This window comes from Melampsora larici-populina, assembly GCF_000204055.1.
Source record: "Melampsora larici-populina 98AG31 unplaced genomic scaffold MELLAscaffold_49, whole genome shotgun sequence".
Lineage (NCBI taxonomy): Eukaryota > Fungi > Basidiomycota > Pucciniomycetes > Pucciniales > Melampsoraceae > Melampsora > Melampsora laricis-populina.
This window is the reverse complement of record NW_006768813.1, coordinates 234,041-259,806: the sequence shown is the minus strand read 5'-3', so window position 1 is coordinate 259,806 and position 25,766 is coordinate 234,041. Positions and strand designations below refer to the sequence as shown.

The 25,766-nt window shown below is 39.3% G+C and overlaps 7 protein-coding genes across 7 annotated transcripts; 4 read left to right on the top strand and 3 right to left on the bottom strand.

The window, feature by feature from the left end:
* Positions 1 to 484: 484 nt before the first annotated feature.
* MELLADRAFT_92130 (uncharacterized protein) lies at positions 485 to 1,680 on the top strand (the record flags this gene model as incomplete). The annotated part of the gene is made up of 9 exons (XM_007415272.1): positions 485 to 715; positions 795 to 878; positions 948 to 989; positions 1,059 to 1,159; positions 1,200 to 1,241; positions 1,315 to 1,323; positions 1,390 to 1,498; positions 1,583 to 1,604; positions 1,664 to 1,680. The coding sequence occupies 9 exons, from the start codon at positions 485 to 487 to the stop codon at positions 1,678 to 1,680; spliced, it is 657 nt and encodes a 218-aa protein (XP_007415334.1).
* Positions 1,681 to 3,350: 1,670 nt separating this feature from the next.
* MELLADRAFT_123274 (uncharacterized protein) lies at positions 3,351 to 4,084 on the top strand (the record flags this gene model as incomplete). Its single annotated transcript, XM_007415273.1, has 5 exons — positions 3,351 to 3,474; positions 3,558 to 3,623; positions 3,721 to 3,825; positions 3,929 to 3,994; positions 4,071 to 4,084. The coding sequence occupies 5 exons, from the start codon at positions 3,351 to 3,353 to the stop codon at positions 4,082 to 4,084; spliced, it is 375 nt and encodes a 124-aa protein (XP_007415335.1).
* A 3,351-nt stretch (positions 4,085 to 7,435) lies between these two features.
* MELLADRAFT_79007 (uncharacterized protein) lies at positions 7,436 to 10,208 on the top strand (the record flags this gene model as incomplete). The annotated part of the gene is made up of 6 exons (XM_007415274.1): positions 7,436 to 7,703; positions 7,770 to 8,018; positions 8,107 to 8,828; positions 8,923 to 9,269; positions 9,348 to 9,586; positions 9,664 to 10,208. 6 exons carry the CDS (start codon positions 7,497 to 7,499, stop codon positions 9,841 to 9,843), a joined length of 1,944 nt encoding a protein of 647 aa, XP_007415336.1.
* A 1,122-nt stretch (positions 10,209 to 11,330) lies between these two features.
* On the bottom strand, positions 11,331 to 12,717 carry MELLADRAFT_39112 (uncharacterized protein; the record flags this gene model as incomplete). Its single annotated transcript, XM_007415186.1, has 5 exons — positions 11,331 to 11,552; positions 11,687 to 12,110; positions 12,221 to 12,317; positions 12,411 to 12,503; positions 12,585 to 12,717. 5 exons carry the CDS (start codon positions 12,715 to 12,717, stop codon positions 11,331 to 11,333), a joined length of 969 nt encoding a protein of 322 aa, XP_007415248.1.
* Positions 12,718 to 13,623: 906 nt separating this feature from the next.
* Positions 13,624 to 15,194, bottom strand: MELLADRAFT_110966 (uncharacterized protein; the record flags this gene model as incomplete). Its single annotated transcript, XM_007415185.1, has 7 exons — positions 13,624 to 13,946; positions 14,038 to 14,157; positions 14,278 to 14,535; positions 14,604 to 14,756; positions 14,824 to 14,850; positions 14,922 to 15,008; positions 15,119 to 15,194. 7 exons carry the CDS (start codon positions 15,192 to 15,194, stop codon positions 13,624 to 13,626), a joined length of 1,044 nt encoding a protein of 347 aa, XP_007415247.1.
* Positions 15,195 to 16,465: 1,271 nt separating this feature from the next.
* Positions 16,466 to 17,596, top strand: MELLADRAFT_67049 (uncharacterized protein; the record flags this gene model as incomplete). Its single annotated transcript, XM_007415275.1, has 1 exon — positions 16,466 to 17,596. One exon carries the CDS (start codon positions 16,466 to 16,468, stop codon positions 17,594 to 17,596), a length of 1,131 nt encoding a protein of 376 aa, XP_007415337.1.
* A 5,259-nt stretch (positions 17,597 to 22,855) lies between these two features.
* MELLADRAFT_75613 (uncharacterized protein) lies at positions 22,856 to 24,934 on the bottom strand (the record flags this gene model as incomplete). The annotated part of the gene is made up of 4 exons (XM_007415184.1): positions 22,856 to 23,976; positions 24,067 to 24,471; positions 24,569 to 24,660; positions 24,737 to 24,934. The coding sequence occupies 4 exons, from the start codon at positions 24,914 to 24,916 to the stop codon at positions 23,469 to 23,471; spliced, it is 1,185 nt and encodes a 394-aa protein (XP_007415246.1).
* Between the last annotated feature and the right edge of the window lie 832 nt (positions 24,935 to 25,766).

The window sequence follows — 25,766 nt, the reverse complement described above, 5'->3', positions numbered from 1 at the left end:
GAACGTGGTAATCTTATTCCCGCATTCAGTCGATCACAATCGATGATCACATCATCGATTGTGATTGATGGCATCTTATTATCAACTTGGAAGATAAGTATCTGGCATTTACGGCAGCCGCATAACCTTGGGTGGGGGCACCTCAGGTGCGCGTTGGAGGTAGTCAATTCTCAAAAACGAATACAGCCTGCTGTACTTCTTCAGCAGGCCCAATTCGGATGTGTATGAGTTTTACAGATACCGACTGCGTTGGAGATGCTCTTAGTCACGCAAGGTCAACTTCAAGGAGGCAAAGATTTCAAATTTCACGCAAGACTTCGAGTTGACGACTCTTCAGAGTCTCACGTTGAATTGCAGGTTTATATATAGCGCAATTACATATTACGAAATGATAACTTGCATTTTATTATGACCTCTTCGTTGTTTGACTTTGTCTCCCTCACATCGCAATATTTTCCTCACTACTTTCTGCACTTCGATCGAGATGTTGGCAAACAAGAATATTCCCTCGTTATTTATCATCTTTGTAGCTCTAGTTTTCTTCCAAGGTACCCTTTCGAATGCACAGCCATCTGAGCCTGAGATTGAAACGCAATGCGCTTTTCTGGATGTTCAAGGATCATATGATATCAATGCCGCTCTAATGGCCACAACAACGGACAACACCAGACCAAAAAGAATAAAAACAACAAAGGTTCAAAAGCAGACACTCACAGTAGGTTCTGCGTCCCAATAAGCTTATTTTATCTGAATCTTGTGTTACATTCACTGAGTAGACTTGTATTTCTTTGAAGTGGCCTGAAGCCGAAGGCTTGATAAAGCAGGGTCAACAAGTCTCGCTGGCTCCCCGAGACACTATTCAGCCAACCAAACCTGTTGTACGCTTATTTGGCCCCCACTCTCACCTATCATATTTCCTTGTGAAGTATTGACGCATTGGATTGCAGCGTCCGAGCGGCTTAAACTCTACGATTGCGAAAACTGCTAGAGTAGGTTTCTTCATGATTCAATTTGATCAAAATATCTTTCTCTAATCCTCATTTCATTCCTGCGTGTAGTTTTGTAAGGGCACTTTCGAAGAACATATAGTATGCATTTGGGTGGGAAATCAAACACGAACTCCGCCACTTCCTGGTTACAAGCCTGGGTGGTACACCGAGTAAGCGTATAACTCATCTGGGTAACCACCCTCGTGCTAGTTCTGCAGGCCACGTGATAGATTTAGCCAGGCTCAATTATAAGTAATTGAACATTGAAAACTGACATTTCAACCTTGCTACCCTTGCTGCATACTTGTGATAGAAAAAATTGCAGAACCAAGATGTACGTTGACAATCCATGCTATCTGAGATGGACGCCAGTGGTCTGACTCTATCCGCACTTTTATAGAGAGGTTTCGGTCAACGGCACCGACTACAAACCCTACACAGTTGCTGGGTTTTGTACCTTTCCCATAGAGCCCAATGTCATAAAAGATTGTGCGCAGATCGTTTTACCAGTTAGTTTTTTTGCTTGCTAAATTGCTTTCTCAAAAGACTTTCTAACCAACAAGGAATCCCTCTACTTCAGTTTGTTGATATAGGTACCCCTATCGAATGGAGAATGTTAGTCATCATTACTCAGAATTCAACTGCTTTCTCTAACTGACTTCTTTCCTATGAAGGCTTGACCCTCCTTTAGTCTAAGGCTACTGCGAATCCGTACAGGAAAACCGCGAATTACGCGCGGTGTGGGTTGAAATATAGTGGGAACCTTTGAAACACAACACCATCATTATCATGCAGCTCGTATGGGGATAAATATTTTATACACCATCAATTATAGCTTTATGGACTTTTTTGTAACCTCATTCACTTGCACCTTTTATCGGAAGTGAACAATGTCACTGGGTTAATCTTCTAATCTACAGCATGTCAGCATTTTCTTGTATGTATCATGAATGTGTATACAAGCCAAGAAGGAACAGCTTTCGCTCGAAGTTATACTACACATCATTAAACATCTCCGAACGGGAGTGAGGGTTTCGCGGCTGGTGGGGCTTGGGCTAAGCTAGGAGGATTAATTGCTCACCGGCATTGGGTGAGATTAAAGTGCTCCAGCAAGCTGCACACTCTGCGATGGAAAATAGTTTGCTGTTGGACGCGCGCGTTTTAAAGGATACGATATGAGACTCTGAAAACCTGATCACTTTTCAACGACAAACTTCAAAGTCTCCTCCCAGCTGTCATGGCTGAACATGCTCCAGCTCCCGGCTATGTACTTCCACACCCTTCTTTGTGGTTGGATCGTACTTAGATGCTGAGATTTTGCAAGTTTGAGCGTTTGCTCTTTTACTCTGACACCGGTCAACTCATGACGGCGGCGGCGAGACGGCGAGGCGTCGAGCCGCTCCGAGCCAGCTCTCCGGGGGCAACACGAGCAAGGTATACATACAATTTCGGTCACGCTAAACGCCTCGCCACTGCCACGATGGACTCCATTGAGTTTAGGTCACGCATCTTGGAAAAATCGATCAATTTTTATGTCGGCCTTCAGGCGTCTTCAAGCTCAAGTCTATGGACCTGTGAACGCTGAACTTGTCTTGAACGCGGCAACTCTCACTTTCTTATGACCAGTTCGTGATTGTAAGACTTTGCTTTTGATTCCCTCAAACCTCTATATCTTCATCACTGTTTCACAGTCCATCATGCTTCACAAATGACACATTCGCTGGTCTTGGTTTGTACTAGTTTGGAATTTGAGCTTCTTTACTCTTCCAATGCGTATTGTAGGCTGAGCTTGGCGTCTTCTCAAAGACCCTTTGCTAAGGTGCTTTTCAGAGCACAGATAAAATGTGAGGCATAAAATCGATGACGGACCTCAGATATCAACTGTAAAGGGGTTCTGCATTGAATCTACGAGATAAAAAAGGTTACAAAACTAGCCCAGGGTTAGTACTACTACCAATAAAACCCTGGTAAATCAATGATACGTCATCAAAGTAGTAACGATACAACTTGTTCTCGAGTATAAAAAGAAGTTATTCTTCCTTCCAGAAGCAGATTATTCATCTTTTTTGCCACTACAGCCACTATCTTTCGATTATCCAATTTCATCAAAGGACTCTTCTTTATCTTTTTACTCCGAATACCAACTTGAGAAAGTACACCGCTAGAATTCTTTTTTCTATTTCCAACTCTTGGAATATCCTTTTCCTCCTCCTCAAAAAGACTCTGAAGATCGGTCAGTTCTGTCGTCCTTTACTTTTTGATCACTCAAATTAACCAACCAACATCAAGTATACCTAAGACCTAATGTATCTTTATATTCTATCCTAGTAGATCATCAATTCATTCGTCACTTACATCAATATGTCCTTCAAGAATTATCTCACCATCGTTGTGATGTGTATCGCCATGTCTTTCTTTACCAACATGATCTCAGTCAACGCCATCGATTGTAAAGGTGCATACAAGACGGATTCCGATCACGCATGTAAATCACTTTTCTTTTCTTTCTACAATTTTATCTTATATCTACATAAACACCCTCTGACGATTTTTTTTTTCGCTTTGTAGATTGTACTACGGATGAACAGAATGTGAACACCCGCACTTGTAGTCTTAATAAGTGTAGTCATGATAGTAAGTTCAACAAAGACTTTGTCATCGAATCTGTCTATCTATAGCATTGTGACTTGATTCGAATCTGATTCATTTGATGAACTTAATGGTTTTTCAGACGCTCCATTTGTTGCATGGACTGGCTGTGTACCTCAGAGTGGAAACGGACCAGCCGTTTCACAAAACTGTGTGAACTATGGTTACTACGACTCAAAGAGTTACCGTCAGTATTATTATTTTTTTCATCGATTCATCTTCCAATTTGTTTTCTCTTATTGATCAACTTTTTGCTAACTGATTTTTATTTATCATCCGGAATTCTTTAGTCTGTAGCAATGCTAAAAGTGATTTTTTCATTTGCCCTCGTAAGTTTGGGCAAAAACCATTTATGTGTAAGTCGGATCTACTCTTATAAGTATGATAAAGTTAAGAAATCTAACAATTTATCTTTGTCTTGAAATATAATAGCATGTGACTGCTAAACTTGTTAAAAGGTTCATCTGAAATATTGACGGAGAATCATGAACAAGAGCTGTCTTAACGTAATGTTCGACATTAAACAACTTGTAAAATCTGATCAGGGGATCATATGGTTTTTCTACACTCGAGATACATTTACATTTGTTCATCTATCCTAGTCCAAACTCTCTTGATACCAATTTCATGCAGTTTGTTCAAAATCTTGCCCGTCAAAGTTGAGGAAATTGGCAGGAAATTCGTGCCAAGCTACATCAGGGATGCTGTGCTCATAAAATTGAATAGTTGAACTTCTCTTCTACGTTGAGGCAACTTGCTCAATTCTTCCATGTAAATACAAGCTTGGTTCCAAGATATGCAATTTCAAGCCTGCTATAGCCCATGAGTATGATATCGATATGGGGTCTGGGTAAAGGGGTCAAAGTAGGGCTGTGACCCGACCCTGCGTGTGACGGGGCCGCCCCGAGGCCGAACCCGGTCTCGAGGAGACCCGAGTATGTTACAAAATCTCCTCGGGGCAGCCGGGCACGCCCCGGATTTCAGGCCTTGAGGCCAGTCAGGGCCAGGCTCGCAAGTAAGTCACAAAAAGAGCGGACAAGCTCAGAAGTAAGAGCAAAACATGCTCGGAAAGGGGATATATTTGTATTTCAACTTCATGTAAACGTTCTTTATAAAAGCTTTAGGAGCATAGTAACCGACTTTGAAATGAAAAGAAAAACAATTTATAAATCTGATTTAAAACTTGAAAAATAAACAACTACTTGAGCTTATTCCAGCTCTTCAAACAAACCTGAGCCTCAAGGTTGGTGGGAGTAAAAGAGGCTCGGTGATCACTCATAACCCTCAAGGCATTAGAAAATGTGGACTCGGATGGAGCACTGGTAGCAGGAACAGCGAGCATTGCTCTCGCCATGCATGCTAAGTTGGGCCAGTGACGCGCAGCAAGATTCCAGTAGACAAGGGGTTTACAAATCTCGTCTTCTTGAGGGGCCGTTAAGTATTCCTTCACCTCATGTTCAATCGGGACAGTCTTGCGTCGCTTGATGTAATGCTGAGGTCGATCAAGTCGGATAGTTTCCTCAGGTTCCACAATCTCGATTTCGGGGTCAATAGTAGCCTTGAATAGGGTGGCCTGATCAGTGAAGTAAGAAACAAGATCTTCATGTCCCCAACCGAGGGACTCCATAGTTTGGGCTTTGACAGCGGTGAGCTTAAGACGAGGATCCAGGATGGCTGAACAGATGTAGACTGCCTTTTTCTGGGCAGCCTCCTGGTATCCGATGATCTTCTTTATCATCGGCATGATGGCAACTTTAAGTTCCTTACACTTGGAGTCAGCCCAGGCCTAATCAAAACAAGAGTTATGTTAGTAACATATCAAAAAACAAAGTCGAAAAAGGAACAAAAAAAAGAAAAAAACTTACATGTTCAAGGCGGTCAACGAGCCACTGGTAGTCAGGCATAACGAGAGAAAAAGTCGGGTATAGATGGCCTTCGATGGTTGAAGTCACAGCAGCTAGAGGAGATAAGAACTCAACCAAGTTTTCAACTAAAGTCCATTCATCGTAGTCGAGTATGAAACATTCAAGAGCTGGGTTACAGTTGAACTGGTACTCCAGGACAACTCTAAGCTGAACGAAGCGAGCCAAAGAAGAGTGGGTTGAAGACCAACGAGTTGAGACCTCGTGGACTAAACCGACTTTGGGAACAGTTGCACAGCTTGCTATAGCATTGTCGAGTGACGTTTTGAGTTGGCTCGAATGTTTAATCTTCCGGTGAAAGGCTCGAATTCGAGTGAGGACACTTGCTACCTCAGAATTCGAGGTATCCTCGACAAACAATGGAACCGAAGTGTGATCGTGTGGAATAGCGGGATCGAGAGCATTGATCACGGTAGGGGCATTCTTTTGATCGAAGACAGACAGTCCAGCCTTAGCCACGAGATTGATCACGTGGGCTACACACCCGTGAAGATGTTGGGAAGCGTCGAAATGGGGAATCATGGTGGAAAGGGTTTGACCCATGGTGGTATTGTTGGAGGCGTTATCGGCAGTGATGCAGTAAAGACGTTGAGAGATCGAAAATGAATCTAGAACAGCCTTGAGAATGGTGGCAAGGTTGGTACCGGTGTGAGGGCCTTCAATAGGCTTCAAGGCAAGTGTTATTCCACAAAGTTCAAACGTATCGGTTATCCAATGAGCGGTGACGCCTAGCATGGCGATATTGGTGGGAGAGGTCCACCCGTCGCAGGTGATACTGACATGAGAGACATTAGAAAGAAGATTCATGATCTTAGCTCGAGCTAATCGGAAGTGGTCCAAGATTCCATCGGAGATTGCTGTGCGTTTAGACAACAGGGTGAAAGCGTGAGGGTTGATCATATTTATGATCTCGCGAAATTCGGACGCATCAACAAACGAAACCGGGATCTCTCGGTTGACAACCATGCGGATGAGCGCATCCTTGAGGTTGGTTCGGCTGAGGGGTTTGACCTAAAAACAAAGGAAGATAACAAAAGAAGGGAAAAAAAAGAAAGGAAGAAAAGAATAAGAAAACGAGTGATGAAAAATAAGTTGAGAAGAGAATTACATTACCTTAATCGGCTCGCCATCGATGTAGAAGGCTTGGACAGTGGGTTGATCGGTTTGAATGGGGGCTACAATATGATGAGCACGCCAGAGATGACGTATCATCGATTTGGTACTAGAGTGCCTATCAAGAGCTAACGGTTTGTTGCAAACCCGGACTTCCTCGAGATCTTGGTTCATAGGATTAATAGCGTCGATGAAACCTTCTTGCGCATGACAAACGTTTTTCATGACGCCTGAGACTTCTTCTTGTATAAAGTAAGTCCAAACCCACGACAAGCGTTGGGTGGTGGTAGCGTCAGAAACTACGGAAATTGAATCAGAAGGGGTAATTGATGAAGTAGCAGCGGCGGAAAGGGAAGATGACTGCATCGTGCGAAGTAATCCGGTGGATCTGGTCACCGGGGTCGATCCAGATGGCATATCTTGATTGATAATCTATTAACTTTGATTATCGTGAGAGTTTGGTGAGGGAAAAGGGCTCGGGCATGCGTCCGGCTCGGGCGCCCGAGGCGCCCGCGGGCACTTTGTCTCTGTCATCCTGTTAGGTTTAATTGCCCCGAGGCCGGGACTGCCAGCTTCCAGAAATTACCCGGGCCCATTCGGCCGGGCAGGGTCGGGTCCGGGTCACAGCCCTAGGTCAAAGTGTAAGTGTAATGTGTAATTTACAGTGTAAGTGTAAGTGTAAGTGTAAGTGTAAAGTGTATGTACTAATTACTAGTGGGTGATATGTAGAGTGAGAATGCGATGAGTTGATTTGGTATTTCTGATTTCTGATTTCTGATTCGATTGTTTAAGTTTTCTATTTTACTTTACTTTTATCATCAGAATGGCACCACCTAAACATTCAAGACTCAATCAAATCACCAATACTTCAAACAAATCATCATCATCATCAAATCAACTTCAATCGACTTCTTTACCTACTATCAATACTACTACTACCGCTTCTTCATCTTCTTCTAATCAAAACAATACTATGATCGCAACTGAATCATTTGCTCAAGCTGTTCATTTAGTCGAAGGTTTTGCTGATGTTAGTCTTTTCTATCTTTTTAATCTATCTCTTTAAACTAATTAAATCTTTGGAATCGGATCACAGACTTTAGATTCGATCCCTCCTTCACTCACTAGATCATTATCGGATCTCAAGGAATTGGACGCAGTACTCAATACACCTTTACTTCATGTTCATTCTTTACTCGATCGTCTTTTGGGTTCAATTCTTAAACCAGAATCTATGAGACCTGACCAACGTCTTACTTTACTTCGATCAATTGTGGGTGAAATTGAAAAATATAAACTTGGTGGTGAAGATAAGATCAGGGTAGTCAATGGGACTTGCGAATCTGTAAGTTTGCCCGTTTCTTTCGAATCTTTTCCTAACTACTCAAAAATCACAAAAAGATTGACTATTTTTTTAATATACTTTTCTTTAGCTTTCACATCATATCAATCAATTAGATACAACAATGGCTTTAATCATCTCTTCTCTTCCACCCAATCTTGAATCTCGTATACCAGTCTCAACCCTTCCAACAGGTTATCCAAAACTAACAGGTTCACTTCGTTCAAAACCATCAGGTTCAGTTTGGTGTGAAAGTTCAAGTTCAACTCCTAAACATATTAGTCCACCCAACGTATCTGGACGTGAATTTGTTCAATTCGATTCGACGCTTAATCATTGTTCTCCATTAGATCAATTCGAACCTAATTCAAAACGACCTAAATTATCACAAAGCACTTCAAATAATCCACTTCTTAGACCATCTCAACTTTCGACTTCTTCTCCTAAACATCGTGCTCTAACCGAATCAGGTTCGAATTCAATCTTAGATCAACATATGTCAATGTTACTTTCTCAACAACAAATCAATCAAAAAAGACGGCTTCATACTAATCCTGGTGATGATCCTTCATCTACCTCTCGACAATTAACTTCAAAATCGACGCTTTCTAATGATCTTGGGAATTCGATCATCTCCAATACTTCTACTTCAAATACTAATGGTACCACTAAAGCTAAGCGTGCTCGTACAGTCACCAGTAATGGTGTTCTTCTTGGTGATCAGCTCGGTAATAGTGTCGGTCGAGGTAATGTTCCAAATACAGCTCAATCTCCTGTCGCAGCTGCGACCGGAAAGAAAAGAGTTAGAAAAACGTGAGCATCGTGTTTCATTTCTTAACTTTATATAAAAACACAAGATGATTGGAATGGAGCGAAGCTGACTCTTCTTCGGTCTTGCTCTCATCAGTACTGCTGGTTCAAATCCCACATCACTCAATCCCAATACCGAACCCTTGAAAGCCTCCCAATCCGATCCCAAACCGAACTCGAATCTATCACGGCTCAATGATCCTAATCATCCAAACCAAAGCAGTGGTGGGAACCAAGCTACACTTCTTCCTCCTACTTCTAAAAGAGGTCCATTAGGTTCTGGAAAATCTCCTTCATCCACTGATAGTTCGAAACTTGTGCCTACTACGGTTCATACTAAAAGACCGTATACTAAACGAGCTGGACCGACTTCTACTAATTCTAAAACATCAAGTACTACTAACCAGAAAAAAACTTTGTACGCTAAATCAGATGTCCAAAATGGTAAGTGTTTTTTCATTCCCAATGTTTCCCAATTCGAAACTTAAAATCACTGATTCAAAAACAAACTTTTATTAATAGGTGAAATCAATGGAATTGGCTTAGAAACTGAAACTGATTTAAGAAGAAGAAAGAAGAAGAAAAAGAAAAAAGTGTTAACTGAATCAGATGAGATTGAAGTTGAATTAGATCAAGTAGAAGAAGAAGTTGGATCATCTTCAGGTGGATCATCATCAAATAAAGTTTATTGTATTTGTGAAGGAGAAGTTTTAGGTGAAAGAATGGTGGCTTGTGATAATTCGAATTGTCCGATCGAATGGGTAAGTTCTTTTTTTTTCTGATTTTCGATTTTTTGGGGGGAGAGTGAACTGATCTTGTTTTTTCTTTTCTTTTTTAGTTTCATTATCAGTGTGCTGGACTTACGGAAGATCCTACGGGATCTTGGTTTTGTGATGATTGTAAGTCTAAAGGACATGCTACGAATCTTGTTTCTGAAGAACCATCACAAGACCTCAAACCAATAGAAGAGTCTAGTGGTCATGATCATGTTCAATTGAATGAAAAGATAAATGAATAAATAAATAGAACCATACCTATGAATTGGATTTTTTTGGTATGATTGGTTTAGGTTTGGATTGTAGAAAAAGACAAATCAAACTTAACTTTGATTATCTTTTTTATAAAGGTTTTCTCATAGATAAATCAATCAAATAGATGTGTACATTTTTTTCTTTTTCAACATGGGAAATGACATTTTTTTCTATATTTGATTATTTGATTAATTGTAAGAAATGTAAAGTTTTTGTGTTTTCCTTTTGGTTTTGTGTGTTTGTGTTTCAATTTGATCTTTTGTGTAGTACGTCTTTATGATTTTTTATTCAAATGAGGAGTATTTGGAGGTATGATCTTGATCATAATGAGAATGAGTTTCTTTTGGTGTGTATTGGGTGGTTTTTGTCATTGACATCCTTTTGAGACAGTCAGTCTCTTATGCTCAGAATGGATATTTTATCTCTATTCTAGAGACACTTCTACCTGTAAGCATTTACAGATCATACTCACTTGTGTGTGCACGACGGTATTTTTGATATGATGAGTTGAGAATCCAGAAAGTTATGCACTGGATTAAATATGAGCTTGATAAATTCTTGAATAAGGGATTAATCAGATATGAGAAAAAGATGAAAGAGCATGTTGAATCAGTTGAACACAAAGAGTATGTTAAGCTAAGTATACAAACTGTTTATTGACAAGACATTTCTTGTGTTACATCTCTACCACCCTTTCCTGCCTCATGGTGTGGAACTTGCAGGATACTTAGAAGGAACACTTTTTCTTTCCATCATCTTTTATTTTTCATCTTTATACCTGGATGATGACTTATTTGTTATGATAGACCTGCCTAATGACCACTTTCACATTTTTTATGATTTCTCACAGGTAAGGTTTCAATAAGCTCTGCCCTTCTATTATTTATTGTAACATTTCTTTAAGTTTATCATTCAATTTTCATCCCAACTTCATTTGACCAACAAACATTCTTACAGTTTCGCTATTTAGTCTTAGTCGGTACGAAAGAATTGTTTGCCCGCCGTCCAAATCCTACTGGCTTTTAAACTTCTCAAAGTCGATATACGTTTCAAATAAATCAATACCGAGGAAACGTGCGATCCACAAACTGAGCATAAGCCACTAAACCTCCCTCAAGATCATAAATTCCATCATGAGCTTTCATAGATTGTGCAGCCAATTGTGAATCATTCCCTCGTCGACAAACAAACAGAATTGGTTTTGCTTGATATTCTATCAGCTCCGGTTTAGCCAAAAGATCATTGATAGAAACATCTACAAAAACGTATTCATTAGTTTCATTTCAAAAAGTCTTAAGAGGAAGAACTTTGGATTTGTACTTACTGATGGACTTGGGAAGTGAACAGATTGAAAACTCTGGTGGGGGTCTCACATCGATAATCTTGAAATCATCAAGCTTTTTCAAACCTGTTTTCAATTCCTAAATAGGCGCGCGATGGTTAAAAAATCAATCAATTATCCTGGAAAGTGCTTTCAGAAAGACAAGAGCTTGCTTACATCTGCAGAGACACGTTCGAAACAACGAACTGTACCATCTGGTAAAGCGGATCTTCCACAGGTTTTAGGCTGGTGTGTTGAAGATATAGATTGGTTTAATTTATTGCGAAATTCAAGTTGAGCTGTTGGACTACATCCTCGACAATTGACTTGAGCTTTACGTAGTTTGATTGTTCGAAAGGATGGGACCAAGAGTAACTTTGGGACACAATCTATCAGATCAAGATTTGCCAAGTTGGGATTGAGAAAGAAAGAAGGTTCGAGGATCGGTTGAAACAGAGACCTGAGCATAAGTCGAATGCCTCGATTGGTGTGAGAATAGATTCTCATACTTTAGAGTGTAATGAGGACGAACCATGAGTACCGATCAATAATCGAATAGTTTCTAATGCCATCAATACCCCTACCAATCCCACAATCGGTCCTAATACTCCTTCATCTTCACATCTCTGCTCTAGACGGCTTTCAATAGGTTCAGGAAAGATACAACGATAGCAAGGCCCTCTCTGAGTGTCCGGTATAGGTAAATTCCAAACTGATAATTGTCCCTCGGTTCGGATTGCTGCTCCAGAAACAAGCGTGAGACCGGAAGCTGCACAAGCATCTGAGATTAAGTATCGGGTATCGGCGTTATCCGTACAATCCAATAAAATCGAAAACTCGCTTAAGGGTGGTAAGGATCCTTGATTAGTCGTGAGAGTTTCGGCTGAGAAACGGACTGGATAGACGTCAATCTTAATACCGGAAGAAGCTCCGCTAGTAATTAACATGAAATAACAAAAGATGAGTCAAGATAGAAAAAAGGAAGCAAATAGTACTGGTAATGGGTTTTTTTCACTCACGCTAAGATACCGATCCTAGCAGACTCAGCTTTGTTCATACCAACTGTTAAGTTGGTATGCAAAACCTGACGATGTAAGTTCGAGACCTCCACTTGATCATGATCTACAATAGCGATCCTACCTATGAAATCCAAAAATTTCAATCAACATCACGTTCTTTGGGCTTGATTGATTTCATCAGCAAATCGGAGTAGGAGTACAAAGAAGGGTGTACCTACGCCAGCCCGAGCAAGATAGAGTAAGGCAGGACATCCTAGTCCGCCAGCACCAATCACCATAACTGATGCATTTCGTAGGTTCAATTGTCCTAAACATATCCAAAAAAATGCATGGACTGTTCAGTGATTGTGATATGACTTCTAATATCGACATATCAATAATGACTCACCGGATAAACCAACACTAGATAAGATCATCTGACGACCAAAACGGGTGTAGTCCTCTAATGGCATAGGTAAAGCTGGGGTACTGCCTGAAGGCGAATTTGATTCTGAAGCATAAAGGTCACCGAAAGATATCATCATCCTGGTCCTCGATGACATTGTCAAAACTCAACAATAGTGTTTTTTTTGGCTAACCTGTATCATTTTGATCATGAGAATTTGTAGAATTGATGGTGTTCAATTTAACTTGAAGCTCTTTTAGTTTTTGGTTAGTTTTTTCGATTTCTAATTCGATTTCTTCTCTTGATGTATCCATTATGCCTCCTTTATGAGTTGTGGCTCTTGATTTGTTGGTGTTGTGAGATTGTTGCACCTCCGGCCGGCGACTTTTTGGGCCGTGAAAATTAAATTGACCTCGCGCGACGCGCCGGATCGGGTTCGACCGTTCTTGTCTTGAAATACCCGAGACACGAGAGTCGGATTTCAATTTCGTTCTAACAAGATCTCTCTGAATGAAGGGTCATCGAAATGAGAAGCCTTCAACCACTGAAGAAATTTATATCTTATGGCAAGGAAAAAATAATTGAACAATAGTGGCTCTCAAACCTGCCCCGGTTTTCAAAAAACCCAGTTGACCCAGTTGTTTTTTGGCAGTAACTTTGTGTATCAAGTTGACATTTGTTGACAACTCCCAGCCAAAAATTCAACTGGGGCAACCGGGTTTTTTGAAACTGGGTCAGGTTTGAGAGCCACTAATCATCATATGCAAACATGGAAAGGTTTTCCCAGATATTGAAATTTTTATTTCTTGTTGTACAACTGATCGCAGACATTGATGAACAATTTGCTCATTGGTTTACTCTAGTGCTTCACATTTTACGTTCTTTTTCCCGTACATCCCTTAAAACTGTTCTAAGCCATCAAATGAGTTCTTATCATTCCTAGTTGATTTTTTGGCTCTAAGTTGACTACGTAGTGAAACTGATCTTACAAGATCAGTTTGAAAAAAAAGAAATGCAAAAGGAAATTTTTATATGTTATAAATTATTGTTCAATTATATTATCATCTTGTACTCTACTAATCTGAACAGGTTCATCACTATCAACAGGTTTATCTTCTTGTGCTCTATTAATCTGAGCAGGTTCAGAATTTTCAGCAGGGTTATCTTCCTGTGCTCTATTAACCTGAAAAGTTTGAACAGTCTCAACAGTTTGAAGGATTGGAGGATTATTAAATTGGGTAATAGGTCTACTTTGAACACCAGCACCGCCTCCAAGATTAATTCCAAGACCTGCAAATCCAAATGGAAAGTTTAACTGAGCATTTGCTGCAATCAAAGGCTGATTCAGTCCAGTTTGTTGTATAGCTAGAGAGAAAAAAGAAACGCAACATATAATTGATTAGCTATGGCACGAGAAAAAGCACCTTGAAAAATTTCAACAAGATTTTTCACATACTTTGTGGTCTTATAGTGTTGGTAGTTTGTGTGATAGTTGTAGTAGGAGGAAGACCATTTTGTGTTGTGATTATAGTTTGAGGATTTCCTAATTGTAAATTACTTGTATTGATAGGTCCATCTTCAGAAATGATGATAAGAGAACAAGTCAGTTAAAATATTCTTCAAATCACACGTACCACAAAACTTATCGCTTGTAAAAGTCATTTTTAGCATCGTGTATGTTGTGATTCAAACTCACTTTGAAGTTGTTGAGTAGGATTGTTTGATGTCAGTCGAGGGGCTTGGTTTGTCGGAAGACCAGGCCCGGGCACTATAGGTGTGTTCGTCATGAGGTTTGTCGGAAGACCGGGACCAGGAATAAGAGTGGGATTAGTCGCCTGGTTTGTAGGAAGACCAGGACCAGGGATTAGGCGAGGTTTTGTCGCCTGGTTTGTCGGAAGACCAGGACCGGGAACTATAGGAGTATTCGACATAATAGGTGTGCCGCTTGGAGCGACTATTGAGAAAGATGGTCAGATCATTTCAGTCAGTCAATTGAAATAAAATTCATGGAAGATCTCTTACTTAGTTGTCCACCATTAATATCATTTTGATTGACTCGATTCGGAGTAGCCGTGTTGGGTAAGACTACACTACCAAGTGGGGTACCTTGTGGAAGACCCGTCATCAATTGTCCATTAGGTCCCAGAAATACTTGACCTCCTGGAGCTCCCGTGGCTACAAAATGTGTCAGGGTGAGTTTTCGTAACTACATTTGAGTTTCAATTGATGGATAATGACTGACGAGGAAGGGGGATTCCTGCTGCTGCGGCTTAAAGAGGGGAATTGATGCTTTAGTTTTACTGTTATATGGTCATGATAAGGGGAAGGAATATGTCGTACTGTTAGCTAACTGTGGTGTGCTAGCAGCGGCACCCTGTCCAGCCACGGGGGTAAAGGTAGCACCGTTGCTCACGACTGATTGTTGACCTATAAAACAAAACCTCAATAAGATCAATGGTTAACTTCAAGTTGATGAAAAAATGATTCATTCGTGAGATAGAGAATAAAAGGTAAAAGAGAGGAAACAAAGTATTCACCAGGGTTTTGAGGAATAGGTGATGTTGTGATCACGTCAATTGTCACCAGGACAGAGAAAGTGAAAGAAAATCTCATGATATCGAGATACGTTTGGGTATCTATAATCAGCCTCATTAGTGGACAGTACTATACCCAAAAAAATTCTTTCAAGTCTTACTCACATTAAAAACCTATTAAAAAGTGCTATTTCGACCAAGAGTCCAAAGAGCTCAGAGTCGCGGACGTACAAAACGAACTTCGGGAGACACCAACGTTGGCGCCTAAGACAAAACTGATGATACCTTCAAGACGCTGGACCTTGAGGATGTACTGAACTTACTGATACTGATACTTCTAGATACTGAAGGAGTCGAAATTCATTCGTTCGATACGAATGATGAAAGACAAGAAAGAGGATTTGGAACCAAGTACGTTGTCTCCGTACTCGTATGTCTACTTCAATCAAAAAGATCTAGTTAGAGCTGACTGGGATATATGCCTTGCTGATGACCATTTACAATGAATGAGGCAAAAGAAGCCAAGTAAGCAACGGGATCTCGAAAGCTGAATCAAGCGTTCCAATCTCTGACCAATGCCGCGTTGGTGAGGCAAAATTTGGCCAATTCTCTGCTTGCAACAACTAGCTATAATAAATGGTCTTCTCGTCATTCGAAGTTTGAAAGGGCCAAGGAAACTCAAGAACGAATCAAAACAATCATCCAATAAAACGACTCAAACGGTTTTGTTCCGTTTAGTCTATAGACACAGGCTTTGGGAATGGCTCTGTCTTGATGGCAACTTCTAAGAAAAATATTTCTCCGTTTCCGTCGATGATTTCGTTTTGTCAAACCATATTCGACTCTAGAGATGCTGCTCGTAGTATCTAGATTGACTAAATGTTACCTGAACCGTGGGGAGTGAATGTAGCGTTAGAAGTCCGCAAGTGTCGAATTAGTTGCTTGAATCCTCAATCACCCCAGTCCCTAGCAAATCGTACTTGAGAAGAAGGGTAATGATCATTCCAGGATATCTATTTCCCAGCCAAAATGTCACATTTGACTTGATCTGATCCATTAAGTAGATGCTGCGTCCCGGTATGTCCGAAGCTTGCATATCCCTAATGGAGATTTGTAAACTGAAGACATATTCCAGATTCTAGATTTAAATTTGAGGACGGTTAGATCTCTATGTCGACCCTGGGTTGAGCGACCATGCCGAGAGTCGCAAACTATTCTAGATAGCGAACTTTCGACAGGATTTCTCCTCGAGCGATTTCTGGGATCATCAGAGCTTCTCAGCTTAATCCTCTATTTTAGAATACTTGAAGTTATAAACGACTACGTAGTCCCTCCTGGATTTAGGTCAAGATGGTATCCTCAAGGCGCTCGGCTCAGCTTGGACTTTGGCGCGAGATTGTTTCAAAACGTCACGAAGAGACTCAGCCAGTCAACCGACATCTCGATTTTATTCGAAGGCGTTTCAAAGAACTCGAATTGCAAGGTTTTACTTGGTCCAGGGATTCGATCCTGGGTGTTTTTTTGCAACTTGGTCTACCAGAACGCAACCATGGCTCTTTCTCATCGGTCAACAGCATTCTGAAATCTCGCCATCCTTTTGCACCTGTATTTTCATCTAATGAAGTCATAAAAGCCATTCAAACTGAGGAGCTGCGACACAAGTCTCGTCCTCGGGGCCTCATGGATCTACCAATCGAAGTTTTCGAAAAAATACTGGAGACACTTGATTACACAGCAAAGCTCGAAGCTGAAGGAATTTATGACCAAAAGGTGCACGTAGCTAACCGCAGGGTTATGATATGTCGAGGTCACCGGGAGCCATACATTACCTACTTGAACCATCACTCACCAGTCTTAAACAGTATTCAGTCCTTCTCACTTACTTGTCGTGAATTTTATAAACTTTGTCAACCGTGGTTGTGGCGAGTGAGTCATCTGCAAATTAACTCACTACTGAAGGCATGCTTTCTAATCACAACAATTCCTCATCTCCATTTTCAGAAACTACAGTTTCCTACATCTCTTCCAGCACCAATAGATCTATGGACCAAAGATATTCTCCTCAGACAAGGCTCCCATGTCCAATCAATATCACTCATACTCTCTCCAAGCTATAGTGAAACCCCTTATGCTGTGATCAATACCTTCTCTGAAAGCCTTAGTGTTGATTTAGAGTATCTTCATTCAAGCAAGAGTATCTCTCCGGAAAATGTGAAGGACTTAATCAATTGCTGCCCTAACCTTTCTGCACTGAAGATTGTATTTCCACTCAATCAATTTTTTGAAGCCAAGGATACAACTGTAGCTTTTATCTCAGAAATATCTCCAGTATTCTCAAGTCTCAAAGCTCTTCGGGACCTGACATTTGAGGATAGAAATGAAAATTTAGTCACAAATGAATTCCCATCGCAACTAATTAGCTGTCTCCCTTTGCTTGAGTCACTCACATGGCACGGACTCACACCATGGACAATTGATTGACATGGTGGAAGTTTGTTTGGGTTTGAGTTATCCAAACTGAAATTCTTATCACAATTGCATTTAGTGGGATATGATGATATAAAGAAGAATTGGTGTCATTACAGTTGGCCAGGGACAATTACTGATCTCTCAATCTGTGGTTGTTGTGATTTATTACCAAGTTCAGCATATACAATTATTCATCACATTGCACCTTACCTCACAAAGCTCAAGCTTGATTTTACTATTTGGGAAGGTGATGAGAGTTGGGAAATTGATGATCACTGGAATTCTTCAATCCGCTTCTCTCTTCCATCTTTGGTTGAATTGGAGCTTTCAACCCGGAATGCAGACTTTCTGGACAGTTTCCAAGACTGTGAATCTCTAGGATATCTTAAATGGAACTACATGACATTAAAGCATTGCAGGAGGTTGAACAGGAATGTGATGAACACTAATTGGCCTCATCTCAAGAAACTTGATGTACATGGGTATGATGATTTGGGACTACCTGCTCTAGATCCTCCATCTCAAGAACTGAAGGATCAATTGGCTTTATTGAAAAAGTTTTGTGAAAATGTCAATATAAAAGCAATCATAACCATGCCTTATCCATAGTAATGATTGAAAAATTATCAGTGGATTTGGTTGTTAGTCAAACATCAGGATTTTACCTTGTCTGATTGATATTTACTATGTTTTTCCAGGATTGAACCTGAACTTCTTCTGCTAGTACCTAAACATTCTTGTATACCATGAATCCTGCCAGATCAACCTTCATCATCTTGCTTCATTATTTGTCCTTTGAATTATTCTGGAATCTTTGGGACTTTGAAGTCCAAATTTTCATATTTTTGATTACTTAGACCCTGAAAGCCAGAAGTACCTATAAAGTAGATATCTAGATACCAATACCTGGGATTGCTATGCACCTTACCTATGTATCAATATTGCAAACATTACAGGATTCAATGAGTGTTCTCTGGATGTGCTTTTGTTGGGTTCAAATTGTTGAATGCTTCATGGAAGCTGTGTTCTAAAGTGAAAGTGAAATTTTAAGATTGAACTTATAGAATGTAAAAAAGGAACAAAAAAATACACCTTGTCAAACTGAAACAGAGATCTATTCTCAATCAAAACTATGTAAGAAATTGTCTTATTGAGTTTGTAAGTGAACAAACAATGATGATTTTGAAGATTATATTTGTTCTCAACAAGTAGTCATATCATAAATTGTATTGTTTGAAATTCACTAGAGAAGAGCCTGGAATGCCACCACCACATTTGTTCCACATTACCTGAATTTATCAGAAATTATTGGATGTGATACCAATATGATGAAAATCAGTTCTTGGTTTCTTCAAGCAGAATCTAATACTTATGTACACCTCTTGCAATGACTGTGCAAAAGAGCCACAGCAACTGAAGAATCACAAATTTTGTAAGGTATAAGCTAAGTGCAAAGAGAAACACAAATAAACATGTGCATATTTAAAGCAAATATCAACAGACAGATTCTGAAGAGAAGAGCCAATGAGTGTCTTGAAAACATGAGAGTCTTTCTTGTTTACCAAATTTAGTTCCTTCTGGTGACATATCTGAATGGATCATTGGACCATGTAACTCTCAATCTGTCACAAAACAGGTCACAAAATGTATTTCTGTTGACTAAGCTAAACATCCTGAATATGCTACTGGAAAAAACCTAACTCAGAAAGCTTATGATCTTCAAAATCAGATACAACTTGCAAATAGCCAAACAGATCAAAAATTGGTCATTATATCTGTGAGCAATGTTGAATTTAGCAATCCCAACTTCTATACCTTGTTCAGGAATTGATTGACTTGTATTGTGATACATCATTGATCTCATTGTCAATGCTTGACCTCATTGTCAATGCTTGATCTCATTGTCAATGCCATCTTGCAGGTCCTTTTTCTTTGCATTGGTTAGTCTAGAGACAGTCCTCTCACAGAAAAGTCTTGTAATTCAGGGATTGAGGTGATTCCTTCTTAATCTTATGAAATCAAATTGAATTGTAACTTGAGAGTCTTGCACATCAGTGCTGGTCAACTTCTGAATATTTTGTGAATGATCTTGCTTCTTCTACTGATTATACTGCTTGCATATTTCAACCTTGTTTGATCATTGATGTAGTTCAACCTGGTAAGCTATGGCCTTATGTGAGCTATCAGCATGTTTGTCACATTCTCTCAGGATGATCACAATTTTTTTAGATTCTGGTTTCATTAAATTTTGAATTAGTCAATGATTGTAGACTTTTACCACATTGTGTTTGATGAAGGAAATTCAAAACAAGAATCATGATCCAAGATAATGGGATTGGTGTCAGCCCTGAGCCCTAATTACAGGACTATGGGCTAACAGTACCATATGTAATCTAAAATATTGTATAAAACCATAAGCTAAATCTCACGGCTCAGTGTCAAGAGCCACTTAAACACAGGTATGTAATGTATTAAATACATGATAAACCTAAACCAAGTGTCAATCACAAGTTGACACATGAATAGACAAGACTCACACGCCAACCACATGTTGACACTGGAACTGAGACTATATAAACCCCCCCTTCTTCCCTAGAATCATCCCCCATCTTTTACTACAATCACAACACAGAACCACATTTTACTTGACTCCTACTGAGAGGATCTTCAAGTACATGATTAGTTGTTTAGCTTGTTAAAGACCATTCTTGAGCATTACAGGTGCCATTGCTGAATACCCAAGGTACTGATTTCTATGAGCCCAGGGCACTCATTGTCTCTATAAATAAACCATAAATTAGCAAAGCTTCCTCCTTTTTAAGGAGTCTAAAGTAGCCTTCAGAATCTTTGGTTTACCAAAGTGTAAAGCCTTCCCCTCGCAGTCTCACAAGGTTAGAGCACATTAGCTCTTTATTGCCCTTATATTTCCTTTCCCTTTCTCAAATTCTCTTCTTAGAGGTCAACTAGCTGTAAGGAAGGTGCGGTCTTCACTTGGGTGCACCACATGAAGACCGCACTCTCCTTTTCCTACTCTATCTTCTGTGTAGAGTACGCCTAACAGACGCGCACTCCTCACAATTGGATTCTGTCTCAAAAAAGGTTGACTGAAAATAAATAGGTTCACAGAAAATCTTGAAGACTGATTTTACTGATAGGAAATCATTAACCTTATCTTTGTACTCTTTTTGATTTCAGAACAATATACCAAAATGTTACAAAAGAAGGCAAAAAACTGTAAGCTGCTTTAGCCTTACATCATTAGGGAGAAGATGAAATGCAATGATAAATATATGACAGGTTCAAGGTTAATTGTGCACATCTATACTGAAAGAAAAATTCAAAGTGTGGGTTTTCATCAGGTTAGAAGAAGCAGTGGCAGTTGTCATTGAGGGCAGAGGTTGAATAAATGGTAGGATGAGGTTATACAGCATTTTGTTTATCTTTGAAAGAGAGAGAGAGACAAGGAGAAAGATAAGGAAATCAGGATAAAGTGGTGAGAGCAATAAATGTATGACAAATGTTGAATTGCATACCTTGATTTTTGTGAAGGATTGAGATTGAGTTGTTGTGGGAATGGGATACGTAATTCACAAATGCCTAAATTGATCTGCCCTTTTATAGAAATAAAATTCAAAGCCACCACCCAAATGGATTACAGTAAACAGCACAAAAATTGAAATATGTTTTTGAAAACACACAATTATAGTCATAAGAAAGGACTACATTCAAACAATGAAGAAACCCAAAATAAAAGACAGCAGAACTGTCCCCAAGAGAACATCATGTAACCAGAAAAACTTAGATCGAAACAGCCCTCTTCATACAGCAGTTTCCAGAGCTTGGTTAAGCTAAGGGGGAAAAGCATACATGAAAAGCAAAGGAAAACAGGGCTCCAAACAAAACACCAAGACAGTTGAGGTATACAATGGATGATTTATTGAAATGAACAATAATCACAATGATGAAGGATGGTGTTCAACCCAGGCTCATTTCAAAAAAGGCCATGCACAATGAACATACCAGCCCAAGCATAAAAGTGTACAATCTTCAACAGAGATCAGGTGCCAAGAATGAATGAAGATGTAGGGTAAATAAGCTGCTTGTAAAACAATTGTTACAAGAGGCCAAAGCATAAAAAGAAAACCATAACAAAAAGTATAAGGATCTAATCAAATGAAAGAATAAAAAGAGTAAAGAACAAAAGTATGAAAATGATTCAATAATTGATCAAGAATAGAGTCAAGAATCTGGTTAAGAGTTAGGGAAACCAATCAATCACAAAACACATGAAAAGTTATACAAGAAGACCCATAACCAAAACTGCATAAATCACAAACCATCCAAACACAATAGATTGAATAAAAAATCCATTACTTTGAAGTATATAATAAGCTCCAGGACTCAAAAAGAAATAAGAAAAACCCCAAAACCAAAATAAAGACCCAGAGTACATACCAAGACATAAACAGTCAGGTCTTGATTGTTTTCCTAGTTAGTTTTAAGATGATGATTGTAAGTCTTGAAAAGTTCTCAAAATTCAAATATTAAGTGATCTTCAAGTTTGAGAATATGATCATAGACAATCTATTCAATACAATCCACACAATATCTTTCATGCCCCTGCCCTTGCCCTTACTCTTACTCTTGCTTTTGAAGAGACCAGAAACAGAATGCTCAAGTAATCCAAAGCTCTCAATTTCCAGCTCTACCCTAGCTCAACCCTCAACAAAAATCAATCTTCACAACTTGCAAGACAAATCCACACACCTTTCAAACTAAAACAAGACTCCACAATCAGATCGAATACCAAAACTACAGAAATCCAGTACAGGTGGGCGTCTTCTAATGGTTAGGAAACCTCGTTGTGGTCTAGGCAACTCCGTGGAAATATCGGTTCGATTCCGGTCGCCCACATTTCTTTTGGTCGATGTTAGCCTTCTTGGTCTTCACATTGTTCTGACTATTTTTTCATTCTTTTGCTACTGATATTCCGGTTGACACGGACTAAGTTATGACTTATAAGTCGTCGTACTGGTATTCGAAGGTATAGTAGGCCCAATCAGATCATTGTAGTTGGATTCATTGAACTGGTCAGAATAATCAAGTACTGTTTTCTTGATGTCTCAGATCAAGGAAGATTCCAACCGGATCCAATAACCTATGACCATGAAAAATATCCATTCAATTCGATTTCCCATATACCTGAACTTCTAATCTTTCATCCTGGTCTCATCCTTACCACTCACACTCACACTCACTCTTATGAAATATGTAGACATCAATCAGCATTGGATTTCTAATGACAAGAAAAAATCATTGATTTATAAAAAACACAAGAAACCATAGAAGAAGTAAAAAAAGAAACAAGCTGTAAACGCAGATCAAGAAGACCAAAGACCACATTTCAATTGATAGATTGATAGATTGATAGATAGATTTCAATTTTGCAAGTTTGTATAGTATTTATTTGATCAAAGAACAATCAAACCAAAAAAAAACAACAAACAAAAGGAAAAAGAAAAAAAACTACAAAGAACAAATCATCAGAAGTGGAAAAGAAGTGATTTTAAAGTGTAAAGAAAAGTGTATAGGTTAATACAGAAAAAAAACACCTCAGTCATTGAAAATATAAATGCTTTCTATATGTGTAGTGTCTAGAAGAAAAACACAAATCAGATTACTAGAAAGAAAGAGAATCACAAGAGATCCAACTGAACTGAACCATCTCGTCAAGTCTTTTAATGATAGATCATGAGGTAAGCGCTGTAAAGAAAGTTTTCGAAATACAAGACTTCTTGTTGTGGTTGCGTGATGAAGAAAAAACAGATGAAAGATTACAGATACAAGAGAGATATAGATGAGTTTGCTTTGAAAAAAATGATCGCTAAGGTTTTTTGCATTTCATCGTCACAACTGTCACATCCTGACCTTGTACTTTGATAGATTGTTGTTCAAGTTTCCGATACTCCTTCACTTTAGTATCACCACCGATAATCATAGCAGACAATCCACGTCCATAAACACATCCACTATCCAGTCCAGATGACCAAGGTCGAAGTGTAAGACCTTTAGCAGCCCAATGTCCATAAATCACATTCAAAGGTCCTCCACACTTTCCATCTTCTCCTACCGGTTCTTCACCCAGATGAGTTCCACATCCTTCCATAGCTTCGTTCCAAAGCTCGAACCATGGTGTACCTTTCTTACCAGAGGAAGTAGGACGTCTTCCTTTTCGTACTCCTCTCATTTCGATCAGGGTTAATGGATCTCTGTTTTGATCGATTTGAAGAATCGAATGTTGGACTTGATCGTCTAGAAAAGAAGTCGGACTCGCTCCACGAACACTTCTGGATGGATCCCAGGCTAACAAGCCAGCATGAACGAAATAAGTGCTACAAGATCAACAAAAGAAAGTATACACCAGATCAGTTGATGACACTTAATCCGCCAAACTCTGATGGAATGATATATAAATAACATACTTTAAAGCAGGCAGATGATAAGTCAAACAAAGAGACAAGAGCCACTCGAAATCCTTTCTAGGAAGTCTACGAGCGATTTCGAAATGTTGACCTTTCCATTTCCAACCCTTGGGTAACTTTCTCTTAAGTGAGCTGGTCGGTTGATCGCTCATAAACTCAGGTAAATGCTCAAGTGATTCATCTTCCCCAATGATTTGAGATTGATACTTTTTATGCTCATTCATCCAATTTCTCCATGCTATGATATCTTGATCATGATTACCTCGGATGACGGTGAAGTTTGATTCACGAGCAAATCGGATGGTTTGGAGTGATGAATCGATAGATGGATGTTTAGCTGCTAAATCTCCAAGTAAAAAAACTTGATCTGTTGTAGAATTGTAATCTATTCTACGAAGTAATTTCCTAAAAAAAAATACCAAAATCGAGAATATCAACAAACAAACTACTTCTTTTTTGAGGAAAGTGGTTTAATGATTTGAACATCATCTTGGTTTCTTACTTTAGCGAATGAACCATGCCATGAATATCGCCCACGACTATAAGTCGAGTAGAATTAGTTGGAGTCCAATCCAGTTCACGATGCCAAACATACTATTAACCAAAATTGTATAAAAGGTATGAGGATGAGTTAAGATGATTGATGGTAATGAGTAGAATGGATCCTAACCTGATCCCAATCCTGATGAGTAGTAAAGAATGATTGATCAGTAATATAATAAACCCAAGCGATTGAAGAAGCCAGAAGTGCTAATAATCCGACCCGAATCAGAGATCGAGAAGAAGGTGTAGGTTGAGAGGTTTGATGATGATGATGATGATTTGAAGGATGAGTAAAAGGTAACTTCATGATGATGGTGATGGTGATAATGAATGATAAGATTGATTGTAAATTGAAATGAAAGCAGGAAACGAAAGAGGGTCGATGAAACTGAAAGTGAATTTAAATGAAATCTAATCGAGATAAGAAACTAAAACGAGAATCTCCAAATCGATTTTACATTTCACTCACTTTATCGCACCCCAACCGAAGTGAAGTTCTCAAACACAATTCAACTCAACTCAACTCAACTCCGCTCAACTCAGCTCAACTCAGCTCAATCAAATAAGTAAATCCCCACAAAACATGAAAGCTATGCTAAACCATGATTTGACAATCGAATCCTAAATATCTTCAAATCAAACCAACTCATCCAATCAATCAATCAACTCATCCCCACTCGCTCCATCGTTCCGTGAGTGCGAGTCGTCATCAAGTGTTTCGAACTCCATAAAAAAGCCGTACGAATCACAAACAAAGTCTTGGATTTTCTTACATACTGTCATGTGAAGATGAGATAAACTGGGTACCGATCATAGATCCACAACACTGCTTCAAGTACATACCAAGAAGAAAAAGAACTGACATTTATATTCAGGAGAGAGGCTATGACTTTGGTTGGCTAGAGTCTGAGATGACTGTGCCGTAGTCGTGCTAGTCATGTGATCGCAAAAGCTTGCACCGTACTCTTGAGCTCACTTCATCAGCTTGAGCTAACCATATGATGATTGATCCTACAAGAAACCATTTCTTCTATCCAAACCAACTTTCATATCTTCATACCTCATTGTGAATAATTGTAAACAAAAAGAAAAGAAAATCCAAAAGTGTAAAACAGAAAAACCCACAAATCCTATTAAAACCCAAATCCAATTCTCTT